General features: G+C 41.0%; 2 protein-coding genes across 2 annotated transcripts in view; one reads left to right on the top strand and one right to left on the bottom strand.

The window, feature by feature from the left end:
- Positions 1-23,359, bottom strand: part of LOC128690417 (L-selectin) — a 174,964-nt gene that overhangs the window by 11,934 nt on the left and 139,671 nt on the right. The window lies entirely within an intron of this gene.
- Positions 1-23,359, top strand: part of LOC128690489 (pulmonary surfactant-associated protein D-like) — a 32,799-nt gene that overhangs the window by 8,762 nt on the left and 678 nt on the right. The window contains exons 2-4 of the mRNA XM_053779159.2: positions 15,795-15,911; positions 21,050-21,224; positions 21,485-21,587. Coding sequence (XP_053635134.2) covers positions 15,795-15,911; positions 21,050-21,224; positions 21,485-21,587 — 395 coding nt within the window. The remainder of the gene's footprint in view (positions 1-15,794; positions 15,912-21,049; positions 21,225-21,484; positions 21,588-23,359) is intronic.

The raw sequence follows: 23,359 nt of genomic DNA, 5'->3' as shown, positions 1-23,359 counted from the left end.
TGACCACCATTGTGTCTACCAGAATAACATTATCAGCGTAATCTCCAACAGGATAACATGACCACCATTGTGTCTACCAGGATAACATGATATCTTTTAGCATCCACCAGTATAGTATGATCACTAGCGTCCACCAGGACAACATGATCACTAGTGTTTAGTTAGTTTAATATGTTTATTATGCACCCCATACCCATCCTGTTGGCGGTAGTCAAAAGATTACAGAGGTACATAATTGGTCCAGGGACTGGACTCCAAAGTTTTGATAGCTGAGCAAGTTACAGAGGTAATGAACTCACAATTTACAAAGGTAATGAACTCACAATTTACAAAGGTAATGAACTCACAATTTACAAAGGTAATGAACTCACAATTTACAAAGGTAATGAACTCCAGGTAAGTCTGGTCACAATCATGACAAGTTACAAAGGTATTTACAGATTACAGAGGTACGTAATGGGTCCAGGGACTGGGCCCCCAAAGTTTTGATAGCTGAACTAGGTACAAAGGTAATGAGCTCACAAGTTACAAAGGTAATGAATTCTGTAGAATGGTTACTTACGTTTATACTTTGGCTACAATCATGAACAAATTATAGAGTAATGAGCAATTCACACTTCCACACCCGGTCACAACTGTAATGAGTTATTGGTGCAAATATTGATTGTTGAGTCACACACACCACACACACACACACACACACACACACACACACACACACACACACACACACACACACACACACACACACACACACACACACACACACACACACACACACACACTTTAGTTTAATATCTTTATGCACAGTGTCCACCAGGATTACATGATCACACTAGCGTCCACCAGGATAACATGATCACTAGCGTCCACCAGAATAACATGATCACTATGGTGTCCTCCAGGATAACATGATCACTCTGGTGTCCACCAGGATAACATGATCACTAGTGTCCACCAGGATTACATAATCACACTAGCGTTCACCACGATAACACGATCACTAGCGTCCACCAGGATAACACGATCACTAGCGTCCACCAGAATAACATGATCACTCTGATGTCCTACAAGATAACATGATCACTCTGGCGTCCTCCAGGATAACATGGTCACTAGTGTCCACCAGGATTACATGATCACACTAGCGTCCACCAGGATAACACGATCACTAGCGTCCACCAGAATAACATAATCACTCTGGCGTCCTCCAGGATAACATGATTACTCTGGTGTCCTCCAGGATAACATGATCTCTCTGGCGTCCTCCAGGATAACATGACTACTCTGGTGTTCTCCAGGATAACATGATCACTCTGATGTCCTCCAGGATAACATGATCACTCTGGCGTCCTCCATGATAACATGATCACTTTGGAGTCCTCGCAGGATAACATGATCACTCTGGTGTCCTCCAGGATAACATGATCACTCTGGCGTCCTCCAGGATAACATGATCACTCTGGTGTCCTCCAGGATAACATGATCACTTTGGTGTCCTCGCAGGATAACATGATCACTCTGGCGTCCTCCACGATAACATGATCACTCTGGCGTCCTCCACGATAACATGATCATGCTGGCGTCCTCCAGGATAACATTATCACTGGTATCCTCCAGAATAACATGATCACTCTGGCGTCCTCCAGAATAACATGATCACTCTGGCGTCCTCCACGATAACATGATCACTCTGGCGTCCTCCAGGTACTGGCTCCACGAGGATATAAAGACAGGAAGGTCACCAGTATTTTAATTGCAAAGTCAACTGTCAGACGTGGAATAATTGCTCAGTTAAGTTTTTATTCAATAATCAGTAGTAAAGTTTTTATTTAATAATCAGTGAAGTTTTTATTTAATTATCAGTGAAGTTTTTATTTAATTATCAGTGAAGTTTTTATTTAATTATCAGTGAAGTTTTTATTTAATTATCAGTGAAGTTTTTATTTAATTATCAGTGAAGTTTTTATTTAATTATCAGTGAAGTTTTTATTTAATTATCAGTGAAGTTTTTATTTAATTATCAGTGAAGTTTTTATTTAATAATTAGTCAAGTTTTTAATTCATAATTAGCGAATTTTTTTATTCATAATTTACGAAGTTTTTATTATATAATTAGTGATTTTTAAATTCATAATTAGCAAAGTTTTATTTAATAATTAGTGAAGTTTTAATTAATGATTATTGAAGTTTTTATTTATTATTAATATTTTTTTTTATCACTAGTAAAATTTTATTTAATAATTCGTGAAGTTTTAATTCATAATTAGTGAGACTTTTCATTCATAATTAGTGAAGTTATAATTTGTAATTAGTGAAGTTTTTATTTCTTTATTATTCAGCAAAGTTTTTCAGTCATTATTAATTAGTGAAGTTGTTAATTCATAATTAATTTGTTAAGTTTTAAAATTGTTACTCAATTAGCCGTTTTGCGTTTTTTTTTTTTTTGTTAACGTTTTTCATCTTTGTTTCCTTGATGTAGCTTGTAGTGAGAGTGTATGATGTAGCTTGTAGCGAGAGTGTATGATGTAGCTTGTAGCGAGAGTGTATGATGTAGCTTGTAGCGAGAGTGTATGATGTAGCTTGTAGCGAGAGTGTATGATGTAGCTTGTAGCGAGAGTGTATGATGTAGCTTGTAGCGAGAGTGTATGATGTAGCTTGTAGCGAGTGTATGATGTAGCTTGTAGCGAGTGTATGATGTAGCTTGTAGCGAGTGTATGATGTAGCTTGTAGTGAGAGTGTATGACGTAGCTTGTAGCGAGAGTGTATGATGTAGCTTGTAGCGAGAGTGTATGATGTAGCTTATAGCGAGAGTGTATGATGTAGCTTGTAGCGAGAGTGTATGATGTAGCTTGTAGCGAGTGTATGATGTAGCTTGTAGCGAGTGTATGATGTAGCTTGTAGTGAGAGTGTATGATGTAGCTTGTAGCGAGAGTGTATGATGTAGCTTGTAGCGAGAGTGTATGATGTAGCTTATAGCGAGAGTGTATGATGTAGCTTGTAGCGAGAGTGTATGATGTAGCTTGTAGCGAGTGTATGATGTAGCTTGTAGCGAGTGTATGATGTAGCTTGTAGTGAGAGTGTATGATGTAGCTTGTAGCGAGAGTGTATGATGTAGCTTGTAGCGAGAGTGTATGATGTAGCTTGTAGCGAGTGTATGATGTAGCTTGTAGTGAGAGTGTATGATGTAGCTTGTAGCGAGAGTGTATGATGTAGCTTGTAGCGAGAGTGTATGATGTAGCTTGTAGCGAGAGTGTATGATGTAGCTTGTAGCGAGAGTGTATGATGTAGCTTGTAGCGAGAGTGTATGATGTAGCTTGTAGCGAGAGTGTATGATGTAGCTTGTAGCGAGAGTGAATGATGTAGCTTGTAGCGAGAGTGTATGATGTAGCTTGTAGTGAGAGTGTATGATGTAGCTTGTAGCGAGAGTGTATGATGTAGCTTGTAGCGAGAGTGTATGATGTAGCTTGTAGCGAGAGTGTATGATGTAGCTTGTAGCGAGAGTGTATGATGTAGCTTGTAGCGAGAGTGTATGATGTAGCTTGTAGCGAGAGTGTATGATGTAGCTTGTAGTGAGAGTGTATGATGTAGCTTGTAGCGAGAGTGTATGATGTAGCTTGTAGCGAGAGTGTATGATGTAGCTTGTAGTGAGAGTGTATGATGTAGCTTGTAGCGAGAGTGTATGATGTAGCTTGTAGTGAGAGTGTATGATGTAGCTTGTAGTGAGAGTGTATGATGTAGCTTGTAGTGAGAGTGTATGATGTAGCTTGTAGCGAGAGTGTATGATGTAGCTTGTAGCGAGAGTGTATGATGTAGCTTGTAGCGAGAGTGTATGATGTAGCTTGTAGCGAGAGTGTATGATGTAGCTTGTAGCGAGAGTGTATGATGTAGCTTGTAGCGAGAGTGTATGATGTAGCTTGTAGCGAGAGTGTATGATGTAGCTTGTAGTGAGAGTGTATGATGTAGCTTGTAGCGAGAGTGTATGATGTAGCTTGTAGCGAGAGTGTATGATGTAGCTTGTAGTGAGAGTGTATGATGTAGCTTGTAGCGAGAGTGTATGATGTAGCTTATAGTGAGAGTGTATGATGTAGCTTGTAATGAGAGTGTATGATGTAGCTTGTAGTGAGAGTGTATGATGTAGCTTGTAGTGAGAGTGTATGATGTAGCTTGTAGTGAGAGTGTATGATGTAGCTTGTAGTGAGAGTGTATGATGTAGCTTGTAGTGAGAGTGTATGATGTAGCTTGTAGTGAGAGTGTATGATGTAGCTTGTAGTGAGAGTGTATGATGTAGCTTGTAGTGAGAGTGTATGATGTAGCTTGTAGTGAGAGTGTATGATGTAGCTTGTAGTGAGAGTGTATGATGTATCTTGTAGTGAGAGTGTATGATGTAGCTTGTAGTGAGAGTGTATGATGTAGCTTGTAGTGAGAGTGTATGATGTAGCTTGTAGTGAGAGTGTATGATGTAGCTTGTAGTGAGAATGTATGATGTAGCTTGTAGTGAGAGTGTATGATGTAGCTTGTAGTGAGAATGTATGATGTAGCTTGTAGTGAGTGTATGATGTAGCTTGTAGTGAGAGTGTATGATGTAGCTTGTAGTGAGAGTGTATGATGTAGCTTGTAGTGAGAGTGTATGATGTAGCTTGTAGTGAGAATGTATGATGTAGCTTGTAGTGAGAGTGTATGATGTAGCTTGTAGTGAGAATGTATGATGTAGCTTGTAGTGAGTGTATGATGTAGCTTGTAGTGAGAGTGTATGATGTAGCTTGTAGTGAGAGTGTATGATGTAGCTTGTAGTGAGAGTGTATGATGTAGCTTGTAGTGAGAGTGTATGATGTAGCTTGTAGTGAGAGTGTATGATGTAGCTTGTAGTGAGAGTGTATGATGTAGCTTGTAGTTAGAGTGTATGATGTAGCTTGTAGTGAAAATGTATGATGTAGCTTGTAGTGAGAGTGTATGATGTAGCTTGTAGTGAGAGTGTATGATGTAGCTTGTAGTGAGTGTATGATGTAGCTTGTAGTGAGAGTGTATGATGTAGCTTGTAGTGAGAGTGTATGATGTAGCTTGTAGTGAGAGTGTATGATGTAGCTTGTAGTGAGAGTGTATGATGTAGCTTGTAGTGAGTGTATGATGTAGCTTGTAGTGAGAGTGTATGATGTAGCTTGTAGTGAGAGTGTATGATGTAGCTTGTAGTGAGAGTGTATGATGTAGCTTGTAGTGAGAATGTATGATGTAGCTTGTATTGAAAGTGTATGATGTAGCTTGTAGTGAGAGTGTATGATGTAGCTTGTAGTGAGAGTGTATGATGTAGCTTGTAGTGAGTGTATGATGTAGCTTGTAGTGAGAGTGTATGATGTAGCTTGTAGTGAGAGTGTATGATGTAGCTTGTAGTGAGAGTGTATGATGTAGCTTGTAGTGAGAGTGTATGATGTAGCTTGTAGTGAGAGTGTATGATGTAGCTTGTAGTGAGAATGTATGATGTAGCTTGTATTGAGAGTGTATGATGTAGCTTGTAGTGAGAGTGTATGATGTAGCTTGTAGTGAGAGTGTATGATGTAGCTTCTAGTGAGAGTGTATGATGTAGCTTGTAGTGAGAGTGTATGTTGTAGCTTGTAGTGAGAGTGTATGATGTAGCTTGTAGTGAGAGTGTATGATGTAGCTTGTAGTGAGAGTGTATGATGTAGCTTGTAGTGAGAGTGTATGATGTAGCTTTTAGTGAGAGTGTATGATGTAGCTTGTAGTGAGAGTGTATGATGTAGCTTCTAGTGAGAGTGTATGATGTAGCTTGTAGTGAGAGTGTATGTTGTAGCTTGTAGTGAGAGTGTATGATGTAGCTTGTAGTGAGAATGTATGATGTAGCTTTTAGTGAGAGTGTATGATGTAGCTTGTAGTGAGAGTGTATGATGTAGCTTGTAGTGAGAGTGTATGATGTAGCTTGTAGTGAGAGTGTATGATGTAGCTTGTAGTGAGAGTGTATGATGTAGCTTGTAGTGAGAGTGTATGATGTAGCTTGTAGTGAGAGTGTATGTTGTAGCTTGTAGTGAGAATGTATGATGTAGCTTTTAGTGAGAGTGTATGATGTAGCTTCTAGTGAGAGTGTATGATGTAGCTTGTAGTGAGAGTGTATGTTGTAGCTTGTAGTGAGAATGTATGTTGTAGCTTGTAGTGAGAGTGTATGGTGTAGCTTGTGGGAGTAACAGTGTATGGTGTAGCTTGTGGGAGTAACAGTGTATGGTGTAGCTTGTGGGAGTAACAGTGTATGGTGTAGCTTGTGGGAGTAACAGTGTATGGTGTAGCTTGTGGGAGTAACAGTGTATGGTGTAGCTTGTAGCGAGAGTTTATGATGTAGCTTGTAGTGAGGGTGTATGATGTAGCTTGTAGTGAGAGTGTATGATGTAGCTTGTAGTGAGAGTGTATGATGCAGCTTGTAGTGAGAGTGTATGATGTAGCTTGTAGCGAGAGTTTATGATGTAGTTTGTAGTGAGGGTGTATGATGTAGCTTGTAGTGAGGGTGTATGATGTAGCTTGTAGTGAGGGTGTATGATGTAGCTTGTAGTGAGAGTGTATGATGTAGCTTGTAGTGAGAGTGTATGATGCAGCTTGTAGTGAGAGTGTATGATGTAGCTTGTAGTGAGAGTGTATGATGCAGCTTGTAGTGAGAGTGTATGATGCAGCTTGTAGTGAGAGTGTATGATGCAGCTTGTAGTGAGGGTGTATGATGCAGCTTGTAGTGAGAGTGTATGATGCAGCTTGTAGTGAGGGTGTATGATGTAGCTTGTAGTGAGAGTGTATGATGTAGCTTGTAGTGAGGGTGTATGATGCAGCTTGTAGTGAGAGTGTATGATGCAGCTTGTAGTGAGGGTGTATGATGCAGCTTGTAGTGAGAATGATAAGCTCTATGGTGAATGTTTAATAAACGTGAGGTTGTATGCCCGGAACGGTCGTGACCTACTGTGGAAGCCAGTGATATGTATATAAGGCGTCTGCTGCTGCCGTAAACCAATTAAGTTCTGGCAGAGGTAAGTGTTTGATGGAAGCTAAGACAACCTGCCTTCTCTCAGCTCTACCCTATGTCACACAGCACAACGCTTCAGTGTATCACTCTCGCACAACACAACTCTTCACTATATTGTTATGCTTTTGACTGGGTAACGTAAATAAAAGTCGTGGCTCCTAAAGGGTAAATGACCTGCCAAGTCCAGGGGCATTTTTATTATTTAACATTGAAAAAGAAACCACTCTAGGGCCAGCATGTACCTTCATACAAATTATGAAGCATAAATATAAATGGTCAATGTATTATGAGGAAGGACACAAAAACTCACCTAAGCTAAATTGCAATACATATATTAGGGTAACATATACAACATAACAGGTACAATCTACTCTACTACAACCAACAGCACGCACTTCAGTTCACCTTGACCCAGTACTCACATTAGCTTACTAGCACACTGCTACTAGTGAGTAAAAAACATAAATATTTATAAACAGACTCCATGACACCTTCCCCACTTCTGTGGCTGCTCAACCTGCAGGCTGTACAAGTACTCTCCCAGAACTTACACAGGTCTCTGCACACTACGGCCTTACAGGTAAACATGAGAACACTTAAACCAATAAACTAACCTATGGTAAAAGCTTAAAAAAAACATCCCCTACAAAACAAACGGTGACATCTTAGGACATCTGCTGCTCTCAACATACTGCCACACACACCTCACTCTCCTCTCCCGGCCACTCTGACTGACCAGGAATAATGCACGTCCGGTTTCAGGACTAATCTCTGTAAATGACATTATATATGGAGCGTTTTATTTATAAAATATTCTCTACAATACACTGCGTAATACCCCCTTCCCTAGACCATCGTCTCACTCAGCTAGCTGGAACCAGTCGGAAATTAACCTTAGGTCTGGGGAAAGGCAAAATTCTCCAAAAATAAGAAAACTGTATCAAGTACTGTCTTGGTGCAATTTACTTGTACATAGATAAACACAGCAAGTATTTATCACCTTAAAGTTCATCTCTACAATGAGCATTGCTAATCCACAGACATGTGAAACTTGTTCGATGTAAAAATGATCATGTGTTGGCCAAACACCTACGTTGATGTATTTTCTATACGTGACATAAAATTAAAGAGCTGACTGGGTTATCTCTGTACATATTAATTACATAAAAAGTTATGCACAATAATGATATACAAGGAAATTTATTATAAATTGAGAAAATCTCTGTTTCAACAGGATAAGTGTTCATTATCACACAACTCTGCTTGCAAAAATAAATCTTGCACTTTATATAAACAAAGTTCCCACATTAATGACATGATTATTATAAATTAAGAAACTCTGTAAACAACTTTAGCTTCCATTATCACACAACTCTGTTTTCACATATGAAATAAACACTTCATAAAAAAATGTCTCTAGAAACAGTGTAAAAAAAATTAGTGTGCATACTAATACAAATATAAAATTACATTATCAGCGGTGCGTCTCACAGCAATATACAATAAGCGAAACTGACTATGCAAAACACACCACTGGGAGAAACGGAGAACATGGGAGGGAAAATTGCCAGATTTCAAAACTGGGTAGTTAAGTCATATAAATTTTGTCGGTGGGACTGTGGTCTAGAAAAAACACACCCCTTCACCCATTAAAAGGTGGGCGTCCCAGGCCCTCACCTATACCAAGGAACCCTGGAGTCTCCCCACTTGGTGGTCCCCCCTCCAAAAAAAAAGCAGGATGGTCCTGGAGAAACACAACACACAAAACACACTGGATCACTAAGCATGATCCAAAAATGGTGAGGCTTCACCGCCTACACCGTACCTTTGGTCCAACAGTCCATACACCAACATCACACAGGTGAGGCCTCACCGCCCTCACCTTATGTTAGCATACTTTACCTAGCCATGTACGGACGTGATTATCACCAAAAACACACACACACATTTGGGAAATCTGATACCCCCCTCCATCAGCTCACCGAGCTTCAGTCCACTAGGTGGTCAGAAATGCCATCTACTCACCTACAGCAACCACTGCAAAACAAGATCAGCTGTATTTCTACACTGCATTATGTACAGTACACACGAGATAATACATCAGTAACCACGTTCTCTGTCCCCTTCACATAACGAATCACCAGATTCAGAGGTTGGAGGAACAAAGCCCATCTGTAAGTCTCTGATTGTGGTTCCTCATTAGATGAAGGAAGCGTAAAAGATTGTGGTCACTATACACAGTTATAGGATGAACTGATCCTGATACATAGAGCGAAGAATGTTACACAGCCAACACTAAAGCAAGAGCCTCCTTTTCTACGGTGGCATAGTTTCTCTGGTGTTTTTTAAGTTTTTAAGAGAAGTAGCTGACAGGAAATAATTGTCCTGCTGTTTCTTGTAGTAACACAACACCAACACCAGTATCACTGGTGTCTACTTGTAGAGAAAATGGCAGTGCAAAATTGGGACTAGTAAGCACAGGAGCACTAGTAAGCAGAGTTTTTACATGTTTAAATGCCACTCTCAGACAACACAACTCTTCAGTGTGTTACTCTCACGCAACACAACTCTTCAGTGTATCACTCTCACGCAACACAACTCTTCAGTGTATCACTCTCACACAACACAACTCTTCAGTGTATCATTCTCACACAACACAACTCTTCAGTGTATCACTCTCACACAACACAACTCTTCAGTGTATCACTCACACAACACAACTCTTCAGTGTATCACTCACACAACACAACTCTTCAGTGTATCACTCTCACACAACACAACTCTTCAGTGTATCACTCTCACACAACACAACTCTTCAGTGTATCACTCTCACACAACACAATTCTTCAGTGAATCATTCTCACACAACACAACTCTTCAGTGTATCACTCACGCAACACAACTCTTCAGTGTATCACTCACACAACACAACTCTTCAGTGTATCACTCACACAACACAACTCTTCAGTGTATCACTCACACAACACAATTCTTCAGTGAATCATTCTCACACAACACAACTCTTCAGTGTATCACTCTCACACAACACAACTCTTCAGTGTATCACTCACACAACACAACTCTTCAGTGTATCACTCTCACACAACACAATTCTTCAGTGTATCATTCTCACACAACACAACTCTTCAGTGTATCACTCTCACACAACACAACTCTTCAGTGTATCACTCACACAACACAACTCTTCAGTGTATCACTCACACACAACTCTTCAGTGTATCACTCTCACACAACACAACTCTTCAGTGTATCACTCACACAACACAACTCTTCAGTGTATCACTCACACACAACTCTTCAGTGTATCACTCACACACAACTCTTCAGTGTATCACTCACACACAACTCTTCAGTGTATCACTCACACAACACAACTCTTCAGTGTATCACTCACGCAACACAACTCTTCAGTGTATCACTCACACAACACAACTCTTCAGTGTATCACTCACACAACACAACTCTTCATTGTATCACTCACGCAACACAACTCTTCAGTGTATCACTCACGCAACACAACTCTTGTGTATCACTCACGCAACACAACTCTTCAGTGTATCACTCACACAACACAACTCTTCAGTGTATCACTCACACAACACAACTCTTCAGTGTATCACTCACGCAACACAACTCTTGTGTATCACTCACGCAACACAACTCTTCAGTGTATCACTCACACAACACAACTCTTCAGTGTATCACTCACGCAACACAACTCTTCAGTGTATCACTCACACAACACAACTCTTCAGTGTATCACTCACGCAACACAACTCTTCAGTGTATCACTCACACAACACAACTCTTCAGTGTATCACTCACGCAACACAACTCTTCAGTGTATCACTCACACAACACAACTCTTCAGTGTATCACTCACGCAACACAACTCTTCAGTGTATCACTCACGCAACACAACTCTTGTGTATCACTCACGCAACACAACTCTTCAGTGTATCACTCACACAACACAACTCTTCAGTGTATCACTCACGCAACACAACTCTTCAGTGTATCACTCACGCAACACAACTCTTCAGTGTATCACTCACACAACACAACTCTTCAGTGTATCACTCACACACAACTCTTCAGTGTATCACTCACACAACACAACTCTTCAGTGTATCACTCACGCAACACAACTCTTCAGTGTATCACTCACACAACACAACTCTTCAGTGTATCACTCACACAACACAACTCTTCAGTGTATCACTCACGCAACACAACTCTTCAGTGTATCACTCACGCAACACAACTCTTCAGTGTATCACTCACACAACACAACTCTTCAGTGTATCACTCACACACAACTCTTCAGTGTATCACTCACACAACACAACTCTTCAGTGTATCACTCACGCAACACAACTCTTCAGTGTATCACTCACGCAACACAACTCTTCAGTGTATCACTCACGCAACACAACTCTTGTGTATCACTGAATTAAATAAAGCCAGCACATACTAGCTCAACTCTTAGTATTCGCCGGAGATGAAAGTCAATTGTCATGTAAATGTATTTCATTCGTTTGTTTTGTGTCACATGTGTTGTCTACTAACTCAGTATCAGAGTTTAATATATTTATTTAATCTCAGTTTATTTTTAAGAACAGTTACATACGCTCCAGAGAATATAAACCCAGTGAGTTGGAAATACGTATTGCAACAAAACTTCTTTAGATAATCCAGACCTTCTGATAATTATGGTCTTTACATGAAAGTGTTGCATTCTATGTTCACTGCTGAAACACTACGGAACTTAATATAATAGTTCCCTACGTGTACACTTCCACTTGCCGAATTATCACTGAGATGGAGCGGGAAAAGTGACCCAGTAGCGGCCCGTGAAGAGGCGGGGCCAGGAGCTATGAATCGACCCCTGAAATCACAACTAGGTGAGTACAACTAGGTGAATACAACTAGGTGAGTACAGTCAAGACCCCACTGACTGACCAGCACCTCCCACAAGATGCAATGCCAAATGACTCCGCCTCTTTCTCCTGCGATGAAGAGTGAGAAAAAAATCCAATTGATTTTCCCGATACAGTTTCCGTGCAGTGAATGTCTACTTTCCCGTCATCACACACAAGACACTTGATCTCTGTGACAGTGTCTACAAACAAGACACAAGCTGTTTCGTTCAGTCAAGCTTTTATTGTCTACATGTTATTGTCTACATGTTATAGTCTACATGTTATTGGGTCAACTCATAGAGAAGCTTCATGAGGAAATGTTTGATCTCCACCTGATTACAAGTACCAAGTAACACCTTTAATATTTGACCTCTGGAAAATAGTCTTTATCACTTGTCTTGTGTTTAAGTCACTGTGTAGTACAAGTAACTTATTGTGTAATGCAAACAATTCACTGTATAGTGCAGGCAACTCACTGCAGAGTACAAATAACTCCCTGAATAGTGCAAGGAACTTACTGTATAGTGCAAGGCACTCACTGTATAGTGCAAGCAACTCACTGTATAGTGCAAGGAACTTACTGTATAGTGCAAGGCACTCACTGTATAATGCACATAACTCACTGCAGAGTACAAACAACTCACTGTATAGTGCAAACAACTCATTGTATAGTGCAAACAACTTACTGTGTAGTGCAGCAATTCACTGTTAGTGCAAGCAATCCACATTACTGTGAGATGCTTGTAGTAACAGTGAGTTGCTCACAGTAACAGTGAGTTGATTTCACTACACAGTTGCCTGTACTGTGTACCATATACAGCTCATTGAGCGCAGCTCACTCATAACTCATCATATTCATAACAATGTTGGACAATCCGAATCATTATAAGTAACTAATTATCATACTTTAAATTTGAAAAAAAGATATATATTAATGTATGATGATTATATAATGCATTAAGAAGGAAGTACAAGACAGTCTAATAAAGGATGAATTATTGGAGTTTTAAAACGGACGGAGATGAATTAATCGTTTGGCTATTCAAAATTTTTAACATGAAAACCTTGCTAGCACTCTTAATTATCTGTTCTAATTAACAATATCAAGCTATGTTAGCTATGCACTCCAGGTAATTAACAATTTTCAACAATCTTAGCTATGCGTTCCTGGTAATTAAAAATTTTCAACAATCTTAGCTATGCGTTCCTGATAATTAACAATTTTCAACAATCTTAGCTATGCGTTCCTGATAATTAACAACTTTCAACAATCTTAGTTATGTTTCCCTGGCCATTAAATTTTTTCAACAATCTCAGCTATGTGCTAATGTTAATTAAAATTTCTCGGATATCTTAGCTATGTGCTCCTGGTAATTAACAATTATCAGCTATCTTAGCTATGTGCTCCTGGTAATTAACAATTATCAGCTAACTTAGCTATGTGCTCTTGGTAATTAACAATTATCAGCTATCTTAGCTATGTGCTCCTGGTAATTAACAATTATCAGCTATCTTAGCTATGTGCTCCTGGTAATTAACAATTATCAGTTATCTTAGCTATGTGTTCCTGGTAATTAAAAATTATCAGCTATCTTAGCTATGTGCTCCTGGTAATTAACAATTATCAGCTATCTTAGCTATGTGCTCCTGGTAATTAACAATTATCAGCTATCTTAGCTATGTGCTCCTGGTAATTAACAATTATCAGCTATCTTAGCTATGTGCTCCTGGTAATTAACAATTATCAGCTATCTTAGCTATGTGCTCCTGGTAATTAACAATTATCAGCTATCTTAGCTATGTGCTCCTGGTAATTAACAATTATCAGCTATCTTAGCTATGTGCTCCTGGTAATTAACAATTTTCAGCTATCTTAGCTATGTGCTCCTGGTAATTAACAATTATCAGCTATCTTAGCTATGTGCTCCTGGTAATTAACAATTATCAGCTATCTTAGCTATGTGCTCCTGGTAATTAACAATTATCAGCTATCTTAGCTATGTGCTCCTGGTAATCACTGTTGCTATCACACAAGTTTAATGTCATATTAAAGACGCCATAATGCCAGGTCATATTCTATATCAAATAATATCAGAGAGTCACACAAAATTTTGAAGGAAGACTCTCCCTCCCAGCGTGAGTCTTAATCACATGTAAGGGCACCCAGGTCTTAGGTCTCAAAACCCTGGTAAGGGCACCCAGGTCTTAGGTTTCAATTCCCGATAAGGAAACCCAGGTCTTAGGCCTCAAAACCTTGGTAAGGGCACTCATGTCTTAGGCCTCAAAACCTTGGTAAAGGCACCCAGGTCTTAGGTTTCAATTCCCGGTTAGGAAACCCAGGTCTTAGGTCTCAAAACCTTGGTAAGGGCACTCATGTCTTAGATCTCAAAACCTTGGTAAGGGCACCCAGGTCTTAGGTTTCAATTCCCGGTAAGGAAGCCCAGGTCTTAGGCCTCAAAACCTTGGTAAGGGCACCCAGGTCTTAGGTTTCAATCCCCGGTAAGGAAACCCAGGTCTTAGGTCTCAAAACCTTGGTAAGGGCACTCATGTCTTAGGCCTCAAAACCTTGGTAAAGGCACCCAGGTCTTAGGTTTCAATTCCCGGTTAGGAAACCCAGGTCTTAGGTCTCAAAACCTTGGTAAGGGCACTCATGTCTTAGATCTCAAAACCTTGGTAAGGGCACCCAGGTCTTAGGTTTCAATTCCCGGTAAGGAAGCCCAGGTCTTAGGCCTCAAAACCTTGGTAAGGGCACCCAGGTCTTAGGTTTCAATCCCCGGTAAGGAAACGCAGGTCTTAGGTCTCAAAACCTTGGTAAGGGCACTCATGTCTTAGGTCTCAAAACCTAGGTAAGGGCACCCAGGTCTTAGGTTTCAATCCCTGGTAAGGAAACCCAGGTCTTAGGCCTCAAAACCTTGGTAAGGGCACCCAGGCTTTAGATCTCAAAACCCTGGCAAGGGCACCCAGGTCTTAGGTTTCAATCCCCGGTAAGGAAGCCCAGGTCTTAGGCCTCAAAGCCTTGGTAAGGGCACCCAGGTCTTAGGTTTCAATCCCCGGTAAGGAAACCCAGGTCTTAGACCTCAAAACCTTGGTAAGGGCACCCAGGCTTTAGATCTCAAAACCCTGGTAAGGGCACCGAGGTCTTAGGTTTCAATCCCCGGTAAGGGAGCCCAGGTCTTAGGCCTCAGAACTTTGGTAAGGGCACCCATGTCTTAGATCTCAAAACCCTGGTAAGGGAACCCATGTCTTGGATCTCAAAACTAATGTAAGGTCACCTATGTCTTAGGTCTCAAAACTCAGATAAGGGCACCCAGGTCTTAGGATTCAAATTCCTGGTAAAGACACCAAGGCCTTAGGTCTCAAAGCCCGCTAAGGACACTCAGGTCTTAGGTCCAAAACCCGGTAAAGGCACCCAGGTCTTAGGTCGCAAAGTCTGCCAAGGGTACCCAAATCTTAGGTTTAATACCCGGTAAGGACACCCTGTTCTTAGGTCTCAATTCCTGATAAGGGCACCTAGGTCTTAGGTCTCAATCCCTGGTAAGGGCACCCAGATCTTAGGTCTCAATCCCTGGTAAGGGCACACAGGTCTTATGTCTCAAAGCCTGCTAAGGACACGAAGGTCTTAGGTCTAAAATCCAGTAAGGGTATCCAGATCTGAGGTCTAAAACCCAGTATGGGCACCCAGGTCTTAAGTCTCCAAGCCCGCCAGAGGCACATAGGATGAGTGGGCTTATTTTCCACCTATGTGTAAAGATAATTCAGTGGCAGAGGACTGAGCAGTGAGAAATATTACAAAGATTGAGCAGATATGTGCAGGATATAACCCACAATTTATTTTCCAGATGAAATTGGTATTACTGGTCAGTGTGGTGGGACTGGCAGCGTGTCAGTTCCAACAGTTTGGTTTCCCACCTCGGAGGCAGTTCTTCAGCGGCCCACCTCAGACATTTGGTGTCCAGGTAAGTCTGCTGAAATTATTTGTAATGTGAAAAATATTAATATATTTAAAATCTGAACACACACACACACACACACACACACACATTGTTCAGCGGCAATACGAGAATGACATAGGATCGAAAACCAAATCTGGAGGAAAACAACAGTCAAGGACCAGGTAATCAGTCTGAGGAAGGAAGGAGGAGAGGTCACAAGAAACGGCCATAAAGTATGTGAAGAGCTCAACATGGGATTTAAGGAAGTATTTTCAGTGGAGACAGAAAAGACTCCAGCAAACCAGGATGGTAGGGTACACCAACAAGTGCTGGACACACTCTACAACCGAGTAGGTGAAGACGCTGCTAAGTGAACTAAATACCTCAAAGGAGGTGGTACTGGACATTTCTCCGTGGTTCTGAGAGAGGGAGCAGAAGCACTGTGTGCGTGCCACTAACAACTATCTTCGACATATCTATCGAAACAGGGCAACTGCTTGAGGTGCATAATACAGTAAATATAAAGAATTAGACACATGTGCAACATCTGGGTATCTTTATTGTAGATGCTCTCCAGTGGCTTTATCAATACAAATTCAAAGACATAGCTTGAAGACAGAAGAACTATATGCAGAAATTGAGGGAATCAGTCTCTTAGCCTTGGAGTTGGTAAAGAGTGCCATGGCCATTTAGAATGTGAAGCCAAAGCTTGAAGATTGGAGCTGCTATACTGGCGACATATGAGGGACGTGTAGCTGACGAAGACATTGTCACTGGCAGGCAGGATTCTCCAGTGGAAGCAGGTCATGCCCGAGGGACGGGCATGTAGTAGTTAAGATGGTCCGTCCCTCGAGTATGACCTACTTCCACTGGGGAATCCATCTTAACAGTGACAATGTCTTCATCTGCTCAACGTCCCACACTTGACGACAGTATAAAAGCGCCAAACATCACGCCTTTGCTTCAGACGCTACACGACTACAGTACTCTTCACCAACTCCAAGGCTGAGGGGCAGATTACCTCATCATTTGTATATAGTTCTTCTGTCTTCCAAGTATGTCCTTAAATTTGTATTGATAAAGCCCTGGATGGCGAAACGTCTACAATAAAGATACCCAAATGTTGTACATGCCCCTAATTCTTCATCTTGTCGGTATTGTATATCATTCATGTACAACAATAAATATAGTCCTAATTTTTAAGGAGACAGACAGGCAGCATTAAACTACAGACCAGTGCCACTGACATGTAGAGTATGCAAAGTCATGGAGAAGATAATCAGGAGAAGAGGTGGAGGACCTAGAAAGGAATGAGCTTATACTCGATAACCAGCATGGTTTCAGGGAAGAGAAATCCTGTGTCACAAACCTTTTGGAGTTTTACGACAAGGTCACAGAAGTAAAATAGAGAGAGAGAGGAGTAGGCAGACAGCATGTTCATGGACTGTAAAAAACTTTCAACGCAGTTTTGCATAAGAAATTACTGCAAAAGTTAGAGGAGCAGGCAGGTATAACAGGAAAGACACTGCAATGGATCAAAAAATACCTGACAGGTAGGAAACGACGAGTTAAGGTAAGTGACGAGGTGTCAGATTGAGCGCCTGTGACGAGCGGGGTTCCACAAAGGTCAGTCATAGGGCTGTTACTGTTTCTGGTATACGTGAAGGCGACGTGAAGCTAATGCGGCGAATTCAAATGGATGAGGATCAAGTAGACCTACAAAGGAATCTGGGCAGGCTGAAAGCCATGTTCAACAACTGGCTCCCGGAATTTACACCCAATAAGTCCAAAGTAATGAAGTCTGGGGCAAGTCATAGAAGATCGCAAATGGAGTACAGGCTAAAGTAGCCGAAGGCTGCAAACCTCACTCGAGGAAAAGGATCTTGGAGCATCATTTCGAGAACGTTTCCTTAGGTACCTGGCAAACCTAATAATAGCGTTTCGACACCTGAGTAAGGAGTCATTCAAGACACTACACCGTGCACGTCAGGCGCATATTGGAGTATGCAGCACCAGTCCGGAACCCACACCTGGTCAAGCACATCATGAAATTACAGAAAGTGCAAAGGTTTGCCGCAAGACTAGTCCCGGAGCTAAGGGACATGTCCTATGAGGAGAGGTTAAGGGATAACAGTTAAGTGGGTAACAGAATGTTTCAGAGATGGAACACACCAACAAGGAGTAACAACTGAAAGTTAAAAACTCAGATGAGTCACATCGTGTTACAGTATGACTCCTAAACTATTGTTAGGGGACCATGAAATTGACCCGTGTGAGGGTGTGCAACAGGGGGACCCTCTCGCCCCTTTTCTCTTCTGTCTGGTCATCAATGAAGTCACAGCAATGCTCTCCAATGAGCTCAGTATCTGGCTCTTGGATGATAGTACCTTAGTTGGCATTGCGGAATCTCTCCTAGAAGACATCAGAAGAATTAAAGACATGGGAGAGAGCATTGGCCCATCTTTTAACTCCACCAAATGCGAAATAATTTCTACAAGTCTACAAATCATTGAGGATATTATTGCTGTTTTAAGAGGAGTATGAGCCATTAATTCAGAGAACACCACTCTCCTTGGTGCTCCTCTTGGGCCCAATGCCATTGATCTGATCCTAGAAAAGAATATTTCAGACCTAAGGACGATGGAAGGCAGGATGAAAGACACTGATACACACGATGCCTTCTACCTACTTACCAGGTGTTGTACATCCCAAAACTTACCTACATCCTGAGATGCTCCCCAGCCTTCAGGAGTCCGAAACTCAAGGAATATGACTCCCTCCTAAAGACCATGCTAGACAGTGGTTTCAAGCCACACTTCCAGTTAGGCTTGGGGGCTGGGAGTGTGCAAATAATCCCAGATTCCCCTACCAGCTTTCCTATCATCTTCCACAGCATCAAACAAGTTAATAAAACAAATTCTTTTTGGGAACCTCAGTGACTCTGCAGGAATACAGGACCCTAATTAAGCCAGTGCCATTACCGAATGGGAAACTCTCACTGTTCCAGCACCAAAATCTAGTGCAGTACTGGCCTACAAACAGTCAAGTTAGGATGGCCACATCGTTGAAAAGGTGTTTGCCAACATGCTTAGGACTGTAATATCAGACAAGAAGACTGCCTGTCTCCAAGCTGTGAGCACACATCACTCTGAGGACTTCCTCCAGTTTCCATTTCTGTAATGGGAACACGCCTCGACCCTAAGACTCCACCTCACTGCCCCAATTCACATTGAATGTACATGTATTTGTGGCAATGCACAAGCCAACCAATATGGTCTACATGGTCTTAATTGCTTCAAAACCAAGGGACGGCACGCAAGACAGTGAAATCAACGGCATCATAAAGAGAAACCTTGCTACAGCTGGATGCCCAGCCGAGAGACAGTCCCAATCACAGGCAGCCAACAACACTCACAACCCAGCAAACTGCCCCAACAGGATCACCATCTATCCTTGGAAGAATGGTAAGCTCTTAGCATGGGACTATACCTGCGTGTCGACGCTGGCTGACATCTACATCCTACACAGTGTCAGGCCAGAGGGACGAGCTACTGGTCACAGGGAGGGGTACAAGATCAGCAAATACAGAGACTAACCAACAATATCAATTTGTACAAGTGAGATCAGAGACCATGGGATCATGAGGAAAAAATGCCACATGTTTCCTTAAAGAACTGGACTCCAGGCTCATCGACACCACCAGGGACCCTAGGGCAGCCACTTTCAGGTTCCAGTGCCTCAGCATGGCCATCCAGAGGGGAAATGCTTGCTGCATACTTGGCTCACATCTGGCTTTGGAGGTGCTGGAGTAAATTGATATATTGTACCAATATATTGATGTTTGTGTTTTTTCAATGCATTCTGTCTATAAATAAAGTTCACATAGAACATAGTGGGTGGTAGGAGAAGAAAATATTCAAAAGGCTCCAGGAAGAACATTGAGTTTTCATTGAAGTACGTTTATTCTCTTCTCAGAGGATGAGGCTCCCCAGTCCAGTTCTAGAGGTGATATATATATATATATATATATATATATATATATATATATATATATATATATATATATATATATATATATGTATGTATATATGTGTGTGTGTGTGTGTGTGTGTGTGTGTGTGTGTGTGCGTGTGTGTGTGTGTGTGTGTGTGAGCACTGACTATTCAATATGTTGCATGCAAAGAGTATGTTATCTTTTTTCAGAGCATGTTAACACTCACATAGGCTGTCTCACCAACCAGCGAACCAGATGCTAATGGTCTGACAATCCAACAGGGCCCTATCGTCAGATCAGTATCTAGGTTCAGCAAATCACATGTGGATCTGGCAATTGTGAAGGTGATGTGGTTACCACTCACGTTTTCACCCTTGTCATTTTCATTCTACCGTTGGTTGAAGCACAGTGGTCTGCTCTCTCTTAGCTGCTGTTCTGCCTTGATTACCATGGCATGCACTAATACCTATTGCTGTACATAGTGTATATAGTGTACATACTTCTGTTTACACTTGATGAAGGATAATATAATTCAAAGTTTTTCAGCTGTGTTTATTTTGCTCCCTTTACACCCAGGATAACAGGCCTTGAGTACCTAGGTGGTAATATGGGGGCCTGTCCGGGATTTGAACCCGGGACCTTGAGTACCTGGGTTGTAATACAATACATCTGACAACACCGGCCACATAACTCACTCGCGCAAAAACTGTCATATACGGTTTTAGGAAATCCATAAATGGAACAAGCAACTGTTATTTTAGTACTTTTTATTGGTTTCATATAAACACTTGCTCTGCATATCCATTTTCCTATCTTAGTTCACTTTCTGTTTTTCTACTGTATGTTGTCTTTACCCCTCACATCCATATCTTACTTGATTTACTATGATCGTGATATACTATTTCTACCTGTATTCAGCATTTCAGTGGTAGTTCCATCTATCTTTGCTTCCTTTCTTGTTTTGAGATTCATGGCAACAAGCTTCTAATAAGAATATATAATGTTTCATTACCCATGTCGTTAAAGTAATAATCTGATGCTATTAACTACTGGTAATTTATATAAGTAAAATAACAGACAATGAGTGTGTAAGAAAACACTGATTTCTTCTTGGTAACAAATGAATGACACTGATGTTGATAATCAAATATGGTCGCTTTGTTTGTAGGCAGATGACGTCCGTGGTGGCAGTGCCTACTACTTCTCTTGGAGGCACGACGGTGGCAGGAAGTACACTGGTAATGCTGCCTTTAGCTTGTGTACAAGTCTAGGCGGCGGGTGGCAGCCTGTGGGTATTAGCTCCCCTGACGAACTCCGTTACGTCAACAGCATTGTCGGCAGAGGTTGGCATCTCTTGTTTATCGTGTATGGTTTTTCCAGTGACTATTTTGTGCTGTTTATTTCCTGTTTTGTAATGCTGTTTAATGTTTACTTTAATATCTCAATATATTTTCCATTTTACTGATACTTTTTATATCTATTCCTCGCAAAGTTCGTGCTTAGAGCCAAGTCCGGGTCATCATCTGGAAACGACCCGGGCCGGGAGAGTACCGGCGAATCAAGAGGAGGAGGATAAATAAATATCATATTTATGTGCTTGCAGAAAGACTGGAGTACATCTGGACTGGTGGTGTGAAGTCTGGCAACGGCTTCAGATGGCTGAATGGAGAACCTTTCAGCGTGGCTGACTGGTCACACACCGGAGGGTAAGTTGCACAATCACGCACACAAACACAAGCACGAGCCCACAGACATTACACACTATATACAAAGACAGTAAGTGAGGCTTTGATTCACTACCGCACAAAAGATTACTTCACAAATTTGAGACGCAGGCAGTTGTAACTAACGAAGTAAAATTTAAGTAATACCAGCATGCTAGATGACTTATAGATGAAGGCTTCTGTGTGGTAGAATATAACCAGTGTTGCCTCTCAGGGCTCCAGGCTAGGACCTATACTGCGCTTAGTTTATATGAAATATCTGTTGAAGTGTAGAGTATATTCTTAACCAATTGGTCAGGAAAAAATAACAGACACTGGTCTTCGTCATAATGTGACCTGTTCATAGCAGAGATGCGCCAGCTAGAAGTTAGGTTAGCTGAGGTTAATCAGGAAACTGGACAAGGGTTTCCTGGCGTGGGTTTTAGTCACATGATGACCCGCCACTGGAGTTTTTGGTCATCTGACCGAAGTCTTCAGCTAGCTTACCGGTCCACTCCCTTTAAAAATTAAGATTTGTATTTAGTAGTTGGTGGTGTCTAAGGACAAGTGAGACAGGGAAGTGGACAGCCGTGTGACTGACCACGACAACAGATACTCCACCAAAACACACTTTACCAGAACCGTGATTTCACTGCCTAAGAAAGTGTGGAAACTCCAGCTAGACAAACACTTATCAAACTGAGAGACGAAAAATATGTATTCTTATTGATGTCTTAGTGAGGGGATCCAGAAACCAAACGTTAATAAAAATTGGTGGATAGGGATCGAACTGTAATAATAATTGTTAGCGAAAAAAAGGAGAAGCTCTCAGGATGAACAGAAATAAACATTGAGACTAACAGTTCAAAAGTTATAAGAAGTAATTCATAATTTTTATACAGTAACTAAAAAGGATAGCTTAAACACGTAAGTTTAAACATTCAAGATTTTTTAATCATGTTTAAACTTTTAAGTTAGTTTAAGCACGTAACTCACAGTTCATGCATACCGACATATACAGTATACCTCTCCCAGTTACTGAAAAATTCATTACATAAGTTGATGCTCAGACAGGAATCCAAAAAGTGTAGTGTAATAGGCTCTAGAGAAACTCAAGAGCTTTCCTAAGTAAGTAAGTTTATTCAGATTAACACAAATACAGTTACACATATTATCATACATAGCAGCATATGCGTAAAGAACAAAGGATTACCCAAAAAAGTCAGACAGAGTGACTTATTTCTTGGATGTACAAACAGAGTGGTCCATCACCTGAGGAAGATAACCCGAAGACAATATTAATAGTAATAATAACAATAATAATATCTTTATTTCTACAAGTACATGTACAAGGTATACAGGTCTAGCTGACATCAATGACATACTACTATATAGAAAGCCCCTTGTTATGTAGGGCATTTCGGGCAATTTTGTCCCAGGATGTGACCCACACCAGTCGACTAACACCCAGGTACCCATTTTACTTATGGGTTAACATGGACAGCAGGTGCCTTGAGAAAACACATCCTCAAGTTTCCTGCCTTACCGGAGAATTGAACCCCGGACCTCAGTGTGTAAGTGTAGTAGTGTAACAGACTGTAAAAAAAAATGAAGAACTTTCCTGGATTTACAAGTAGACTGGCCTGTCGGCTGAAGAAGACAACCTGAAGATATGTAGCGATCTCTAAGTCTCATTCCATTCGCAGAACGAAGGGTAAGAAGGTATGTGATATTTGATATATATGATAATGTATATGATAATTAACATGTATGAT

The sequence above is a fragment of the Cherax quadricarinatus genome, chromosome 29 (assembly GCF_038502225.1).
Source record: "Cherax quadricarinatus isolate ZL_2023a chromosome 29, ASM3850222v1, whole genome shotgun sequence".
NCBI classification, from domain to species: domain Eukaryota; kingdom Metazoa; phylum Arthropoda; class Malacostraca; order Decapoda; family Parastacidae; genus Cherax; species Cherax quadricarinatus.
Note: the sequence above shows the minus strand (reverse complement) of the source record. Positions and strands in the feature narration are given on the sequence as shown.